At 40.7% G+C, this 17,523-nt stretch overlaps 1 protein-coding gene across 1 annotated transcript; it reads left to right on the top strand.

Moving 5' to 3' along the window:
* Nucleotides 1–1,936: 1,936 nt before the first annotated feature.
* Nucleotides 1,937–15,453, top strand: LOC129333391 (transmembrane protein 68-like). Its single transcript, XM_054985013.1, has 7 exons — nucleotides 1,937–2,142; nucleotides 3,647–3,962; nucleotides 6,427–6,591; nucleotides 8,815–9,008; nucleotides 11,571–11,631; nucleotides 12,232–12,371; nucleotides 14,874–15,453. Exons 2-7 carry the CDS (start codon nucleotides 3,650–3,652, stop codon nucleotides 14,979–14,981), a joined length of 981 nt encoding a protein of 326 aa, XP_054840988.1. The 5' UTR covers nucleotides 1,937–2,142; nucleotides 3,647–3,649; the 3' UTR covers nucleotides 14,982–15,453.
* Nucleotides 15,454–17,523: the final 2,070 nt, after the last annotated feature.

Raw genomic sequence — 17,523 nt, 5'->3', positions numbered from 1 at the left:
CACAGGTGAAGCCCTACTAGTTATAGTGCAGGTTATAATTTCTCAAGTTGAGACTGCCTGAAGAAAGACCCTCAAGATTATCTCCACGCAGGCAAATAGGATCATATGGAATAAACTCATATTCAAGACAGTACCTAACTACATCAGACACATGAGTTAAGTGTTATTAGAATGAATCAAGAACAAGGCTGCAGTCCTAAGAATCCCTTTCCTGGGAGTAAAACCCACTGAATAAATCAGATGTACTACCAAGTAAACCTCCTGGGCTGGATTCCTAATAACCTCAAAGTTGATTTTATTGTTGAAGTTTATATGTGTGCCTTTTCAAAGCACGTTTTAAAGAAATGTGTGCAGCGGAAAGGGAGGCAGTGGAAAACTGAATGCAGAAGCAAACACCTTCAAAAGCGTATCAGTAAAAGTACATGCAAACTTCAAAACAAAAACAACACATTTTATTTGGAATCCATACAACAGAGTTGAGTAAAATGATGTATTCAAGATGGTTTTTATTGAGTTACACTGCGGTTTATAAGCGAGTTCATGTAGCAGTTTTAAACAGCAAAATGATTTTGGTATTTTTAAATGTTATATAACATACAAACTTAGGGTTGCCATTCCCCCAGTGGGGGCAGGGAATCCCCATCCCAGCCTCCTTCCTCTGCCACTACTCACTTGGCTGGCAGGGGGGAAAGTGTGGGAACAGGCCTCCTGGGGTGTGTTCCTCGTGTGGCGCGACATTGCTCCCAAGAGTGATGTCATCGCACAGGCCCCAGGAGTGTTCTTGGGCTTTGTGCAGGGCCAGTTTGGGGAAAGTGATGTCATTGGATTGGGCTGGGTGCATGCAAGTATAAGATTCAGGTAAGTGCCAGTTCCTCCCTCCCACTGGGAGGGTAAGGGAACCTGGCAAGCCTATACAAACTTCATAAAGGAAAAAATAAAAATATAACAACGATGGCAGATCTACACATAAATGTCTGAAAATGCGTTCAAATACTGATACAGTTGTAAGGTCCTCAGTCTATTGAATTATGTGAGGTAGACATTTGTCTGTCCAATCTTCTATCTACAATAAGGGCACAGAGTGTCCATTTTAACTGACCATTAGTTAGTCTCCAGGAGAAAGGCAAATAAATTTAGAAGTACATAAGCATAATGAATTCAATGAATATTCTGATACAAAACTAGTATGAGTAATGATGACTTTCTCTCAAAAAGACCAGTAACTGGACATGCCCAAAGCATAAGAGACATGTCCTGTAAGTTACACCAGCAAGAAATCTATGCTCAAGATTTTTTTTAAAAGGCAAAAGCAGATGTCAGCTATGTTTGGAAAAGCTATGCTGAAAGCAAAGAACTGGCTAGAATCTTATCCCCTCACCTACTTTTAAAAAACAAAGCCTTGGAAAAGTATTTGAAAGTGTTATTTGGAATGGTACAGACTCCCACTACATTCAGCTGTACATAAAAGTAATGAAAGTGGTTAGTTCCAAGTGAGAGGGAAAATAATGTACAGCGGCCCTTAAGAGATTCACAGTGAAATTCTAAAGAGTTACTTCAGTCTAAGCTTAGATTGGAATAACTTTGTTTAGGATTTCACTGTAAGACTACAATCCGTGGCCAATCTATTCAGTAGGAAGTCTCGCTTTAGCCAACGGAAGTATTTTTAGGATACCAGCCCAGGAGAATTTACTGCAGTTTAAGGTTTTTCAAGTCAGTGCTTCAGCCTGGTTTAAACAAAGGGTGTCTTTGCGACATGACAGGTTTGTAAAAAGGATTTGCGTGGAGATTTGCGTGGAGATTTACCAACAGCGGCAAAAGTGTGCTTTTGCGGCAAATGAAAATCTTTCCTCCCACTTTCGCAACAGAAGGACGTCCAACGTCTCCACTGCATTGCGGCTCCCGTTCGGTCCTCCGCCCCTCCCAGCCTGGTACTCTGATGAATCCGCCGCTGCGATCTGCGCCGCCCTGGGCGCTTCTTCGACAGCTGCAGGCGTGGATTGGAAGAATCCTCGGTGCTCCGCCGGCCTGATCTGCTCCGCGCCGCCGGGGTCTTCGATGGGCTGGCAGGCGCCAAAAGAATGCTTTTGGGGAGAGAGGGCGACGGACGCCTGAGCCTGACCTCCAAGCCGCAGTCCGAGCCAGGTGATGTCGGGCGTGGGCGGGCAGCTGGGCGGCATCTTCTTATCTCACGGAACGGCGCGAGGGAGAGGCGGAGGGAGGACGCCAGTGCTGAAGCGCGGAAGGAGACGGAGGGCGGCCGTTTGAGCGATGAATTCGTGGGCTGGTCTCGGGGCCTAATGTTGGGCCTCGGGCATTTGAAACGCTGAAAGATTAGCGAGGTGTTGTGGCGGCCGGGGGCTGCTCAGGGTTTTTTTGCGCCCCAGACGGCGGGGAGTCGGCCTCTGTCGGCGCTGCCAGAACGAGCCTTGAACATGGGCTGTAGCCTGTGTAACACGGAAGAAGGTGGCCGCTGTTTGCAGACACTTTAATTTGGGTACTAAACTTCATGTGTGGGAAAAGAAGAATAGAGTGTTGTCTGTTGACCACATTACTGCAAAAGCTAATTATGTGTCTATATTTATAAGGCAAGCCCTGACTTGGATTGCCCAGGTGAGCATGATTTTGTTAGATCTCAGAAACCAAGCAGGGTTGGCCTTGGTTAGTAATTGGATGGAAGACGTCCAACGAAGGCCGAGGTTGTAGAGGCAAGCAATGGCAAACCACCTCTTTTAGTTCTGTTGCCAGGAAAACCCTGCCAGGGGTCGCCATAAGTCAGCTATGACTTGAGGGCACTCTCCACCATTTGTAAAGCAGAAGTAGATGTTATTAGCTGGAATGCTAATAATCATTTTTTTACTGTTAAAAGTGTATCCATTTTTGTAGGAAGCAGTGTCAGATGAAGGTTTCCAGCTTCTGCCAAGTTCATATAAGAGACAACAATTGATCCTGTGGTTTTGAGCCGCAGTCTAAATTGTGCATTTACTTATCTGGCCTCTTTAGGCATGAATCAAACAATTGAAACAAAATTTTGTTTTCTATAATTATTAAAACATACAAAACAACATTCAAAAACCTATACAATGATAAATATACCCCATTGGTTATAAAAGATATTGTCACTAAGCTAACTCATAAAAGAAGTAACATTCAACTGATCTGAAGAGTTTAATTCAAAAATTAATCCTGAGGCAATCCAACAAAATGTGAAGCCGTAACTAATATTATTGTAACAAATTTATCACTTAGGACGTCTGCTGTAAAGTTATCTCCTTAAAAAAAATTAAAAGCTGCCTCTTCAATACAGAATTTCATCTTCTCTTAATCACAGTTTCCCTGACTATTCCTTTTTAAAAGATTTGGTTTGACTCCTCCTCCTTGGACAGGTGAAGAGATACATGACATCTAGTACAAAGCATGATACGGAGGGAGTGTACCATGACTCAAGCCAGTGTTCGGCTTGGATCTTGCGGCATTCAAGTCCTTGTAATTTCAGTTTAAAACTACTTTGGAATGAAACTCAAGTTTAGCCTAAATGTTCCAGTTGTACTGTAATAAAATATAAGATATTAAGTCATTTTTTAATATCGAGGGTTGACATTAAAAAATTGCTTTCTCCATAAACTTGGTTTGATTTCTTTTTACACAGAAGATGACCAGCGGAAGTGAATCTTACTCTTCTGGGCAAGAAGATGTGACCTGGCTGTCAAGTTTATTGAAAGAATGGATTTATCCAAATCATTACCTACAACATTTTGGAAACTATGAAGTGTATCTCTTGATGCCCCTCATAATCCTGTTTTCACCTGTTGTAATTATACTTGGCTTCATTTATCTTTCTATTCTTCTCCTTCATATTTACAAAAGAAAGAACAATTTAAAGAGTGATTATCTCAGTAAATCATGGGACAATGGAAGGAGGGCAGTGAGTTATCTTTGGGACATATATGGCATAGTGTGGCATGGTAAGAATTGTTACAGTGGGGTATCATATTGTATTGGTGGATTCGGATAGAGCCCACATTATGACAATTTTTAAACACTCTGTTTAAAATATCTTAGAATTGATGTTTGCTTTTGAGTATTCACAGTGGTTCCTATTCATTGTGTCGGGAATCTTATCTCTGTAAGGTGAGCTAGTCTTATTTCTGTATTACAGTCTGGGGGTAGGGGAAATAAAGGCTGTGAGACCTTCCTAAGGCAACCTAGTAAGTTTGTAGGTGTTACAGTTTGAACTGGGTATGTCCTGGCTCTTAGCCAATACACAACTCTAGCAAATAATTTGAGTTGAGTTAGTTTTTATAAAGCATGCCTTTTATCTCATTATTATACAATATAGTCAAATTATTTATTTATTGTTTAACAATTTCTGGTGGTATGTAAAATATTTAAACAGTTCCGTGGAACATATAAACATATATAAAAATACAACCAGGGAGGAGGGCCAATAATAGTTAGTGGGGGAACACCAAACCAAACAAAAAGGGCTTCACCTGCTGGCAGGAGACAATGATAGAGACAGATGAATCTCCCTAAGGAGGGAGTTCCAAAGTTTTGGCACTACAGCCAAGAAGGCCGTGTCTTGGGTTGCCACCTGTCTAATCTCAGATGACAGGGGCAACTGAAGAAGGGCCTCCCAAAATTAATTGCTTTTTTATTCATTGTACTATTATACTTTATTATACAAATTGAGATGTTCAACTCTTACCCAATACAGAAAACCAGCCTCCCTTCCTCCCTTCCTACCTAGTAAGACACAAGGGAGATTACGCAATGCAAGTGAAATACAATATACTAGGACATTCTATGAGCAAAATACAATAATGACTAACAGGACATTTAGTGAGCAGATACAATAGGGAATAGTAGCAGAAAATTTGAAACAAGCATAAAGAGATGACATCTTTCTGAAACACAGTGTAACTAATTAACATGACATGCTTAGCATGTGGAAACACCCTAGTAGGAGCCTAGCTACACCAGCAGACAGTACCCAATAGCACAGTCTATAGCCCCTATCCCTACCAAGGGATCTTTCTAAGCTATTTATTATGACACAGCCCTATAATCTGAGGAGAATGCCCTCCTCCTGAATAATCCAGTGTTGCATACCTTGTGGAAAGCTGGGAGAGTGGGAGCTTTACTGACCTTATGCAAGCTATTCTATAAGTTCTTAGCAGCTGGAATTCATTTTGACCATGAGTGCTCTTTGTCATTCATGCTTTCAAGAGAAGTAATACACATTGTGCTAAAGAACGCTTTATGGGCTTTGTATTAATACTAGTAAATTACTAACCAATGCTATCGTCTTACTTTCTTGACTAAGGTCAAGGACCTTAGGTCGAGGAGTTTTTTACACAGAAATCTGCTGTGGCTACTGTGGGCCAAAAACTTATTTGGGGAATTTTCTGACATTCATGTAAGTGGAAGGACTCATTATTTAAAACATGAGGGGGATTGCCTATTGTTGCCTCGATATATGGTAGCAGTACATTTCAGCTTCCCACAGGATATGAATAAAATGTCCCATCTCTTTAATAGAAGCTTAATGAGTGGAAATGAGCAGTTAAAGATTTCCTTGGCATGAAATTAAACAACATCACCTGATAATTGCCTGCATATCAAACTAATATCAGTTTGAACAGCTAGAGAAACCAGTTTACAGGTTGGCAACCCAAGATATGGCTTGGGTTCCAGGTAGTCTTGTGGTGATACAGGAGTTTAGAAATTGCTCTACATTCCTGTTGTATCCAGTGAGTACAAATCAGATTCATAATTTTTAGGTGCCACAATCTACTGTAGTGAGTCAGCTTCAGTCTCCATTCTCCCCTGAATAGTAAAAACGGAAAACCTGTGCTGGAGGTACAAGGCTTAATCTGACTGACTACTGGAAATTCAAGATGGAATTGGGGGCAGGATAAATTCCTGGGTCCCAAAGCTTGTACTAGGGCTCCTCAATCTTGTTAAGCCTATAGACATTTTTGGAATTTTGAGAACTTGTAACAAGCACCACAACAAAATGGCTGCCATGGGGGTCATGGGACCAATAAATAATGGGGAGTTTCCACAAAATGTGAGGAGATTCAGAACCAAGCATCCTCCTCTAATGGAGGCATTTGTTTGCAAGTGAATACTCTCTTCAGGTACGAAAATGATGCCCCTGGGTGCTTTCGAGGTACCTTTTTTCCTCCAGTAAAGTGGAGAAAAGCCAGAAGTTTGCTCTTTGCTTTAAGGAACAGATGCTTTGGGGGAAAGTAAGCACCCGGAAACATAGGTGGGAGCCATAGCATCCAAGGGTACCGTGTTGTGGATCTTTGGACTATAGTAATGTCCCTACTGGTTATAACATCTTTTTTTATTTCCTACTAATCTTTAGGTAAAAAAAATGCTTCTACCAAAATAATATTATTTTTTTTCCATTTTGAACAGGTTATGAAGTGCGTGGAATGGATAAGGTACCAAAAGGACCAGGGCTTTTTGTATTTTACCATGGAGCATTTCCTCTAGACTATTTCTACTTTGTTTCTAGACTGTACTTACAGACAGGCAGACTCTGCCACTCTGTGGTTGATTATCATTTTTCAAAAATACCAGGTAAAATGTGTGTTTTGTGTTGGTAGAAATGTGTGTGTTACAGACTAAGAGACTATAATCTGTAGTTGAATAAAAATATAACAATATGTTATATGCCAGTTCTGAAACATTCAAACCAAAAAAGGAGACGCCTTCAAACAGTGTAATACAGTAACGTGAGTGGAAAACCACAAGTGAAGGCAAAAGCGATTAACTAATTAACAACAATATATTACACCATATAAGTGAATCCGATCTTACTTGTTTATTGGATTCACTTATATGGTGTAATATAATGTTGTTAATTAGTTAATCGTTTTTGCCTTCATTTGTGGTTTTCCACTCACGTTATTGTATAGTTCTGAAATGTTGGCATATTTGAGTATACTTGGGTGGTTGTCAAAAAGCTTCTCTTTCTGGGCACGTGTTGACATGTTGCCTGGAAATCTGTGTGAATGTGTGTCATCATAACTGTCCTCCCATTAATACATATAAAAGAGGCTAATATTGGGGCTTTATGGAGTCAGTATTGGTAAGACACTGAAGGATTCAATTAGTTATTGTCACAAACTTATTTTTAATGAGCTAACTGCATACGTTTTAATTTTTTAATATTTTTGTGTATTTTAGCTTGGTTTTAATTGTTCTAATGATGTGTTTTTGTTTGTTTTTAAGAAATTTAAGATGTGTTTTATTATGTATTTTTGTAATTTGTTAGTTGCTTTGGTGGCTCCTTTGAGGGCAGAAAGGTGGGGTATACATTTTGTAAAATAAATATAATGAATAAATAAATATAATGAATATAATGCTTCACCCCAGAAGACAATGCCCCATCCAGTTGTCAGCTGAACAGATATGCCTGCTGATAAATCTGCAAAGAGGGTGATCGTATAAGAAAATCATGCAAGTGATGGATTCCCCCATTCAGACACTGTGATTTTTCAAGGTCTGTTCCACTCGAGCCATTGTTGCTCTCTCTCTCTGGGACCCTTAGCCTTCCTTAACCTGCGCTTCTCCTTGTCTTATCCCTGATCTGAACAATCTTTCTCTCACTTTCCTGAATTTCATGTTAACATGTTGCAGTGAATGCACATGCATCTGTTTATAAGAAATTACCAATCTGCATTCTCTTTACAAATGAAACTGGGGATCAGTACCTGGAAAATGTGGGGTTTCAATCACATGTTGAGCCATACAGGCATTGAGCATAACATTAGAATTATTCATGTATAAAGACAAATCAAGTGTACACTGTACACAGTTTGTATGTGTTTTCACTGTAACTTGTGAACAGGGTACAGTCTTGCTAAAGCACAATGGGAGCATTGTTTTAAGCTAACAGATGCCCTTAGATTATCACATACTTGGTTGCACTTAGAAAATGTTGCTAGGATCACAAAGAAGAAAAAAAATCTTGATTTTACACATCTATGAAGCCTAATTTTTTAAAAGAGTGGTGCATTGTTAAACCTTTTTAAACAAATAGTATAATTTGTTTGACCTTGAATGCTTTTGATTTAGCAGATACATAAATAAATTGGATGAAAATATTTATCATTGTACTGCAAGCAAGTAGGAATGTGTATATGTCAGATTTTATTTTGTGACGTAGATGAATAATTTATTCATGCTGGCAATAGAGTAATTTCCTGCAAAGATAATAAATTGCATATCTCATTATTAACTTCGGGAGAAAGAAAAAGTAGCTCTGGTAGTACCTTAAAGACTAACAGTTTATTTCAGCATGAGCTTTTGAGAGTCAGAGTGTACTTCCTCAAATGCATAAAAATGTACATTCATTAAGGGTTAAATATTCAGAAGGGTTATAAAGAGATTATAACACTTTAAAAAGAGAGGTTGGTGTAAATTATAGTGAATTTTTGATTGATCCACTTAGATAATACAGCCAAAGAATCCAAACAAGATTTTCACCTGCCTCTCTCTGTAGCATTTCCAGACCCCTTCTGAGTATTTAAACCAGTCTGATAGAAGAGATTTGGGTTCCCCTCAGGAACAGCATGTGGGTGTGAGGGAAGTCAGAAGTCTGCTGCAGGATGTGTAAATCAGCAAAAATCCCTTCCCTCTTGCTTGCATAGAAATTATCTAGTGAATCAAAACCCTCATGGATTGTAGTTGATTTTTTCCCTGCACTTTGGGAGGAGGTAATCTTTTGTCACATATCTACTCTATGGAATTCTTAGACGTTTTAGGAATTTCAGTATAATAGCCTATTTTCTTTTTCAGGTATAAGGCTGTTTTATAATGTACAAGGTCTTACGCAAGATGGAAGAGTCCAATGTGTTGAAATTCTGAAAAAGGGGTACTTATTAGGTGTCCTACCTGGTGGAGTCCGGGAAGCGCTGTTTAGCGATGAGAACTACAGTCTCTTGTGGGGCAAGCGTACAGGTTTTGCTCATGTGGCCATAGATGCAAAAGTGGTAAGTGGCCACATGCTGTGCTCTGAAGTTCTTGTCATTCAAATGAAATCTGCATGCAATCATCTGCGTTAAAACTGTCGATAAAATTAGTAGAATCCTCAGCCATTTATACAGGTTTAGTGAGAATGTATGTGTAGGTTGTTTTGATTTGTCCTGAAATGAGAAATGTTGTCTGTTGGACTTCTTATATTGAACTATGATATGCTGCAGAGTTGTTGCCAGTGAGGGTAAGCAATGGTGATTTTGATAAACCAATGATCTGATTCAGTATAAGACTGCTTCTTGTGTTCACATGATACAACCTTTCAGCAGTACCATAGAGGATACATTTTAATTAGTACTGTTACTGCATGTACTTGTGGGAGAGGAGGAGAAAAAGTATCACAAGGGTCCCATCAGCATGATTGCACCCTCTGACAACTTTCCTGGTGCCCGCCAAGTGTTTTTAGAAAGTGGGTTTGGCAGGGTGGGGCTTTTGCCAAGCATGGCTTCTGATTGACTATTGGAGATTTGGTTGGCTGTGCAGATTTTTAAAAACACTGCTTTGGCAAAAGCTGCCTCCAGAACACAAAGATCTTCAGTATGCGACTGAAGGTAAGCTGTAGCAGCCATTTTTTGGCTTGCTTCACCTTCTGCAGCAGCCATTTTGTGGCAGCCATTTTGTTGCTGCACTTACCACACTCTGTCAGAGTTCCAAAGGTGCACAGTTCAGGACCTCTGATCTATCATGACAGGATATGAAAGAAGAAATGAGGGGGAAAAAGCGTCTTCATTCCACTGGTGTTCAGAATAGTTTGTGGGGCAAGAAAGGTGAAGGAGAGGGGTTAACCATTGCCTTCTCAGGCCCACAGAGAGAAAAAAGCAGCAGAAGGATCTCTTCATGCTTCTGTTGCTCCATGCAAGTCTGTCTTCCTTACTCAAAGTTTAAAGTTCCTAATTTGCTTAAGCTGCCATTTTCTTAGACTGATCCAGAGACCAGCAGCTAACCAAACAAACAGTTTGCTTTTTGAAATATTTTGCAGTTGCGGAGAAGAAAGATACGAAGTGAAGCTGGTGAAAAGGTGGCAGCTACTTCTGAGTAGATATGGGCACGAACAGAAAAAAACCCAAACGTGATGTTTGTTGTTCAAACAGGGACTCACAAACAACCACAAACATGGCCCTGTTCATGAACATGTTCATGGTTGGCTGTTTGTGGGGGCCAGCAGGCTCTCCTCCAGCCATCATCCAAGTCAAGATCCCTACTGCACCACTCCCAGAAGCCTTACCTGAGCAGGCAGCAGGAAAGCAGCCCTGAAACTTGAAGGGGTAGACCCCTATCCCACCACACACACAGAAAATTCAAGCTCCAATGCACTCTCTCTGTCAAAATGCCAACAGCAACTGTCTCTCTCCCACTCCACTGTCTGTGGAGTCAGAGCTGGGATCCCCCCTCCCCCCTGCTCTTGGCTCCCTTGTAACAAATTGGAGCTCCACACTTGAAAAGAAGACCTGCCTATCAAGCTAAATTAGGCTTAGTTTGGGGTTTCCAGGGCAGCAGCAAGAGTTCAGACAATCCCTGCCTAAGTTGCCAAGGGAATTGATTGTGTTGGAAATAGCAATGTCTGGTGTACTGCAGCAGCAAGAAGGAAGAAGAGCCTACCATGCAGGGGGCAGCAAGGATCACTTAGTTAGGACAGTGAGAGCAGCACCTCTCTTGTTTCCTGGGGGTCATTTCCTTGTCTCCTATTGGGCTAAACAGGGCAATATCCTGCTTCTTCTCTCTCCTGCCACACTTCTTCTCTCTCTGCAAGATGTAGTCAGATAGCAAGGATCTCTCTCTCTCCTCTTTACGATCAAGTATGTAACTTCCTCAAATAAAACTTTTTGCCTCTCTAATCAGCACAGCGTAATTCCGCTGCATTATTTACACTCACTCCATCAGATTGCAGGTGCCTGTCTGGCTTGACAAAAAGCAATGGACAGCAACGAACGAGGCTTGCAATGACTACCTGTTCGTTTAGAATGGGGCCTCATGAACAGCTGATTGGGTTTTTCGTGACTTTTTTTGTTTGTATTGCTGTTCGTGCCCATCTCTGTTGAGCGCAGGTGAATCCTCAATAAGTCAGTCCCTGAAGGCTCTCCTGTCCAGATTAACTGCTCTGAACATTAGTGGGAAAGAACCCTCTTAATTTCCCCAGAATGCCACAGAGTTCTTCAAGGACTCTCATCCATGCATTTCTTCAACACATGAACTGAGTCTTAATGTTGCAAATTAAGCTTTCAAAATGTGGTTTTAAATGGTTCTAACTCTGTTCCTTTGATTACCCAACAGTACAGAGTTACGCCAGTTTAAGCCCATTGATTTCAGTATCCTATTGCACAGTAAGGCAGAGTAAACAAGAGTCTTGCAGTAGCTTCAAGAGTGACGAATTTTAGTTCTGACATGAGCAGTGAGACAAAATTTCATACTGTAGAGATTATTCCAAGTAACATTTTCTTTATGGACACTGTGATACTAACACAGGATTATTAAACAATGGGAGACTGAAATTCTGGTAATGTTTTTCCCACATCTTTCAGCCCATCATCCCTATTTTTACAACCAATCTTCGGGAAGGATACAGGGCACTTGGAAAAATATGTAAGATTGATTCTGCTTTATCTTCCCATATGCTGCTTATACCTCAGAGATGAACATTTTATAAATTCCACTGATTTTAAATAGACTTCCATGTAATTGCAGTTCATTTGAAGTCTTACTGAGCTTTCAGCTGCTGGGCATGCATCCTTCTCATTTTTCTGTCTCCTTTAGGTGTCCCTCAATCTATCCTGCTCATGTTTTCTTTCTGTTTCTTAAATGTTCAACTGCCTTTTTGCGTGTTTTCCCTCTAGAATTCACTACCATTTGACATTGGCTAGTTATTTCATAACTTGATTTTTTTGGATTAATATCTAGCACATGTTTATATACTCATAAATGAATATAATAATTGAAGGTTAAACATGCATAATTATGAATTAGATTAAGGCCCTGCAACATATCATGCATGACAGCCTAGGCATGTATTGCACAATTATGAGTCAACTGCATGGCCTTTTCTCATGTACCACTACACCCTACTTATATTACAAAACAGATAATAAGGGGTCTGTTTAAAATCAGGGCTTATTCCATCGCCTATGTCTGCAATAGAACATTTCTCAAAACCTTTTATTAAATTATTTTAAATCTTATGTACAGGGCCATTGAAGTGGCTGTATGAGCATACCCGATGGCCAATTGTTCCCATATATGGAGGGTTTCCAGTCAAATTTTGCACATACGTAGGAGATCCCATTACTTATGATCCACATATAACAGCTGAGGAACTAGCTGAAAAGGCAAGTTTCATATTAACAATATTGCATACTTAATTATATATGTACTCCCATTGGTTGTTTTTAGTGGAGCAGTATTTTAATTCATGTGTAACTGTTTTTAAATGTGTATACTTTGTAATCTGCCTTGGGCACCATGGAAAGGTAGGATATAAATATTTTAAATAAAGAAATCTTGTGCTGTGATAAGTTCATCATATATAAACTAGTGTGTTTTGCTAGAGCAGCATTATGTAAGGTGTGGGAGATGAAAAAAATTCTTATTTTTTTCATGCAGTCTTGCACTAGTGCTAGCACAAGAGTCCCAGAAAAGTGCTTAAGTTATTATAGGAGCCAATCCAATTAAAAATACAGTAGTTTTAAATAGGAAGCCAAGTAAAAGTTGCATTCTTATAGTTTCCTGGGTGATAAAACCTTACTACAAAACCTCAGCAGTCCTTTGGGATAAGCTGCTCATATTGATTGGATAATCCACATACCAGTCATTTTGGTTGGTCCATGCACTTGCTGCAGATAGGCGGTTTGGTGTTGCCACCTGTTCATATTAATCCTAGTAGCCCAGTGCTCCATCCAGCTCCCACCCTCTCATTTAGGTTGCATGGTTTTATTAGATGCCAGTGATGATTGCGGGGAGGGGAGAGTATAACCTGGGGGACCTCCTGCTCCATTGAAAATGGAGGTCATGTTTAATACCCTCTGGGTGTGAACAGGGTTGCCAAAGGCTTGGAGGAAAAAAGTCCCATTCCTTTAATAGATGCTTAATGGGATGCTATTTATTTATTTTAAAAAGTTCTATCCTGCCTTATCTGCTTGGGCTTATGGTGATCTTATTTACCTCTATGCCATGAAAAGCTTCAGCTGTTCTTTTTGTACATGAAGCTTCTGTTAAAGGAACAGGACATTTCTCTCCAGGCTTGTTTTTAACCCTATACCTGTATGGCTTCTAAGCAGAGCAGTATCGCAGGAAGGTACAGCAGTGTTCTCTCTCTCGGTGGTTTAAGCAATGTGTTTCCTTTTGGTTGCACAATTCAGTTTTTCTAGAGTTCTCTATAGGCATCTCGTTGTACTATGGAAGATGGCCACTAGTCCTCAGTGAGGAGTGTATCTCCATAGCTCCCCCCCCCCCACACACACACCTGCAGGATTTCTTTTTAGTATTACCTGTATTTTGGGAATTAGAGATATACTTGCTGTAACCCAGACCTTCTGATTCTTTCTATTAAGGGCCAAACTAGTTGATGCCATGGCTTCCATAAGGCACTATTTTAGAGCCTTGATTTTTTTACTTTTCAAAGCACAACAGGGGCCCAATCTTGATAGGCACTATAGTGCCAGAGGAGGAGGGGCTCCTTTCTTCCCTCCACATTGTTTTCAAGAGTCCTATTAAAGGGACAAATCATTTTTGTCAAGGTAACGCTTTGCAACCATACTTAGAACCCAGAATGTTGCTGGGGATATTTTTTTATAGACTGCACTTTAAAATACTTTGGAGATGGAATGAAGGAGATATTAGGCAGCCTTTAAGTAGATGTATTTATTTAAAAGATTTCCATCTTACTCCTCAGCCTAAAATGTTTTCAAGGCGGCCAGCAGGTTTGATCTTACTAGATACCAAAAGATCTTTGGCTGTTAGGCCAAAGAGTATTAGGCCAGTCAAACAATGGTATGCTCACTTTGAAAATATAAAAGCTTGCAATTATATGGATCTGCCTCTAGCGCTGATCAGAACACATGGGCTCCTTATACGGCAAAGAGCATGTGAAAAGAAGAAAAGGGTATTCCTAATTCAAATATTGTAACCAGTTCGAACGGCGGTATGTGGGAGAACTATGAACTATGCATGAATTATGAACTATGCCCAAGTACTAAATGTGACAGTATCCTGTATCATTGACCCAGAGCTTTTCCATCTGCTTTTTGACTATTCTATTTATTGATTAATGATGATTGATTGTGATTTATGACTATTGTATGATCATTGTATTTTGTAACTATTGTTGACTATTATTGTATTCTTGATACTCTAAGAGCACTTCTGCACTTTATGTATGTAAATATATCTTCCAATAGTTTTCATAGAGTGGTATTGTAAAAACCTATGAAGAGAGCTTTGTAATTGAGCTAATCCTAATATTGGCAAACATAGAGATGAATTTTAGGTGATGCACTGGTGTAATCAGAAGTCAGTTTGGGTACTGTCAACTAGTGATTTGATAATACATTCCTTCCCTATGCAAAGTCATATCATTATATGGTAGATGTTCATGGGGTGATAGGGTACATTTGGATCGTTTCTTAAGAAGTTAATAAGATGGAGGTTGAATGGAATTTATCAGTTAAATAAGATACTTAATAATAGCTACTTTTAATAAACTAAAATACTGTAGCTCTAATTCTAAATTTACAGTGGCCTTGAAATGCTCAATATGAATGCTTCTTGAGTATTTTGTTTGTGGTAATGCAGAGTAAAAATGTTCATTTCTATTTTTTCCCTCTCTTTTTCAGACAAAGATTGCAATAAAAAACCTCAGAGATAAGCACCAAAAAATTCCAGGTAGCATACAAAAAGCTTTGTTGGAACGCTTTGAGAAATATCCAAAACATGAGTCGTGAAACCTCTTTTGTGTGTGCGTGTGTGCGTTATGTATGTATGTTTGGTTTACTTATCTATAACATAAAATAATTAAAACATTTCTTTATGTTTGTTAACTTCTATCAAACATGCAGTTACAGCACTGTTCTTTATGCATTTCAGCTAGGCCACTTTAGCTTGGAGGCTTTTTTCTACCATAAAGTTGTATTTGACTTGTTAATGATCTTTAATGAAATTAATCTATTGAAACAAACTTTGCTTGAACTATTGATTTCATAGATTACAGTACTTTGGCTCAGGGGAGTGGAGTTTTGGTTGCTTAATCTGAAGATCAATGGTTTTACCATGAAGGATTGCCTAGATGATTCTGTATTAACGCTTTGTCATTCCACAGTTCAGATTTTATTATTTGTATCCATCTTTCTCTTTCAATGAGTAGGCAAGGAGATTGTATACTTTACTAAGATAAAATTTGTGTGATCATGTTGCAAATATGGTTGCTGTAGAATTCCTTTCAAAAGATTGAATTTGAGTCAGTATTTAAGGTTTCACTTCTGCTAAATAGTGTTCCGGAACTACAATTAGATCTATTTAAATTTTACTTTACTTTAACAGTAGATTTATTCTTGTGTGTGCTTATTTTACATGTGTTGTGGTTTTGGAATTTTAGCATAAAATATATGCAGTTGGAACTACACAGAACTTATTTTGTGGTGTATCTCTGAAGGTGCAAAGTGCTGCTCATGACTTACTGTTTTCTGTCATCTTCCAGAGGAGTCAGGAGTATGGAGCCTCCCTAACAACTTATGCGAGTGCCCATTCCACATGAGGTTGTTTAAGAGTAGTAACACTGGCTGCTTCCACACACGTTGGATAATCCGCTTTCAATACTCTTTAGTGAACATTTGAAACTGATTTTCCATGTGTGGAACAAAAAATCCACTTCAAAAGGATTGCGAAAGTGCATTGAAAGTGCATTATTCAACATGTGTGGAAATGGCCATTATCTAATGATAATGAGTTCTTTTTTGTAAGTTGCTTTGAGAGCTTTTTAAGTAGAAAAGCAACTAAAAATGTATAAAATGAATAAAAACACTACATAAAAAAATAGTATGAGGGGCAGCTGTTTGTAAAGATAGTGCACCACATTTGCACAGAACATAGTCCTGCCTTTTATCTAAAGACCCCCAAATCTCAAGCAGATTGAACAGAAGGGTGTGTGTGTCAGTTTTACAATCCCTTGAAGCTGATCCCTCTCTGCATAGCCATGCTTCTCTCTACTGCTTCCTAAAATGGCCATCAAGCAGCAGTCTAGCAAGAGAGCTCCAACCAGTCACTGGCGTTAAAAAAAAAAACCGCCCTGTTTCATTCATTTTATTTTCCTGCTCTTACTTTGACTATTTTTTTTTAAATCTGCATTTGCCATCTTTCCTTGTTTTATTTCACACAGTGAAGGAGGTTTCCTTTTTATAACTCCTGCCGCCTGGTCAGTTTGCCATTCTCTATGTGGGACTTTTTATGGGGTGGGGGGAGGTCGGAATGGTTCATTTCCAGCCAAATGACACTAAAATTACAGGTCAGCGAGGACTTCCTATCCAGTAAATAATCCCTATATTTCAAGTGAATTGGCCCAAGGGTTCCAATTCTACAGGCCCTTAACAAAGTGCCCTCAAGGCTTTCAAAGGGAATGAAGAAATCAGCAGCTTGCAAAGGTGACTGGGTGGGAGTGCTCTATGCAAGGTGATGTGCTGTCTAGGATTATGGGAGAAAGAAGTCATGGCTGATATTAAAGTAAGACATTGGGATCAGGCTGCAGTGTGATCTTTCCCGCTGTCGGCATGGGCAGTGCCTGGGGGATCCATTGCAGCTGGGCAGCGATGCCGGGTGTGCGATGGGTCCCAGGGGGGGAAGTCCCTCCAAGGCTGTACATGCGGCCCGTGCGCTAGCTGGAGCTCCTGGCTTCCTTAGTTTGGCCTCAGATGGCCAAAGGCTGTTATGGGTGCTTGCAGCAGCCCGGTCCCACAACACTCTGTCCCAGGGAGTGGCCCTTGCATCAGGACCAACCTCCCTGTTATCTCCTCCCTGGCCTGGAAGCCTTGAGCTCCTTTTATCCCCTCCCTCTAGGGGCAGCCCCGCCCCACTGCCCAATTGCCAGCCCCCAAGGTGAGCCCAATCACCTGGGCCCTAACACCTGGCCCCACCCCTGTTTAGGCTGCAGCCTCTGTGCCTTGCAGCCCCTGGTGCTCCCCGTGTCTTCTGCCCACTTGTTCCCCATTGGGCCTTCTCTGCGGGTGGGGCCGGCTGGCAGGCCGATGGGCCTCTCACAGGCCGGCGTTTCGGCTGGCCCCCGCCCCTCCTGCAGCTGGGTGGGCAGGCGCCTGCGTGGCTTCGCGGGCTGGTGGGCCAAGGCCTCGTGGCTGTGGCGCAGCCTCTGCCGGGCCCGGGCGGCCCGCCCTGCTCGCCGGCGCACTGCCGGGCGCTCTGTCTTCGGGGCGTCCTTCCCCCCGCTGCGGCCGATGGGCTCAGGCTGTGGCACGGCGGCGGCAGCGAGGTCTCCCAGTG

The sequence above is a fragment of the Eublepharis macularius genome, chromosome 7, assembly GCF_028583425.1.
Source record: "Eublepharis macularius isolate TG4126 chromosome 7, MPM_Emac_v1.0, whole genome shotgun sequence".
NCBI classification, from domain to species: Eukaryota; Metazoa; Chordata; class Lepidosauria; order Squamata; family Eublepharidae; genus Eublepharis; species Eublepharis macularius.
Note: the sequence above shows the minus strand (reverse complement) of the source record. Positions and strands in the feature narration are given on the sequence as shown.

Excerpts from the sequence above, each read along its gene's own strand:
- LOC129333391 (XM_054985013.1), top strand. The coding sequence starts at position 3,650 with ATGACCAGCGGAAGTGAATCTTACTCTTCTGGGCAAGAAGATGTGACC. Across the intron at positions 6,592-8,814 it reads TCATTTTTCAAAAATACCAG|GTATAAGGCTGTTTTATAAT; the intron begins GTAAAATGTGTG and ends TTTCTTTTTCAG. Across the intron at positions 9,009-11,570 it reads TGGCCATAGATGCAAAAGTG|CCCATCATCCCTATTTTTAC; the intron begins GTAAGTGGCCAC and ends CACATCTTTCAG.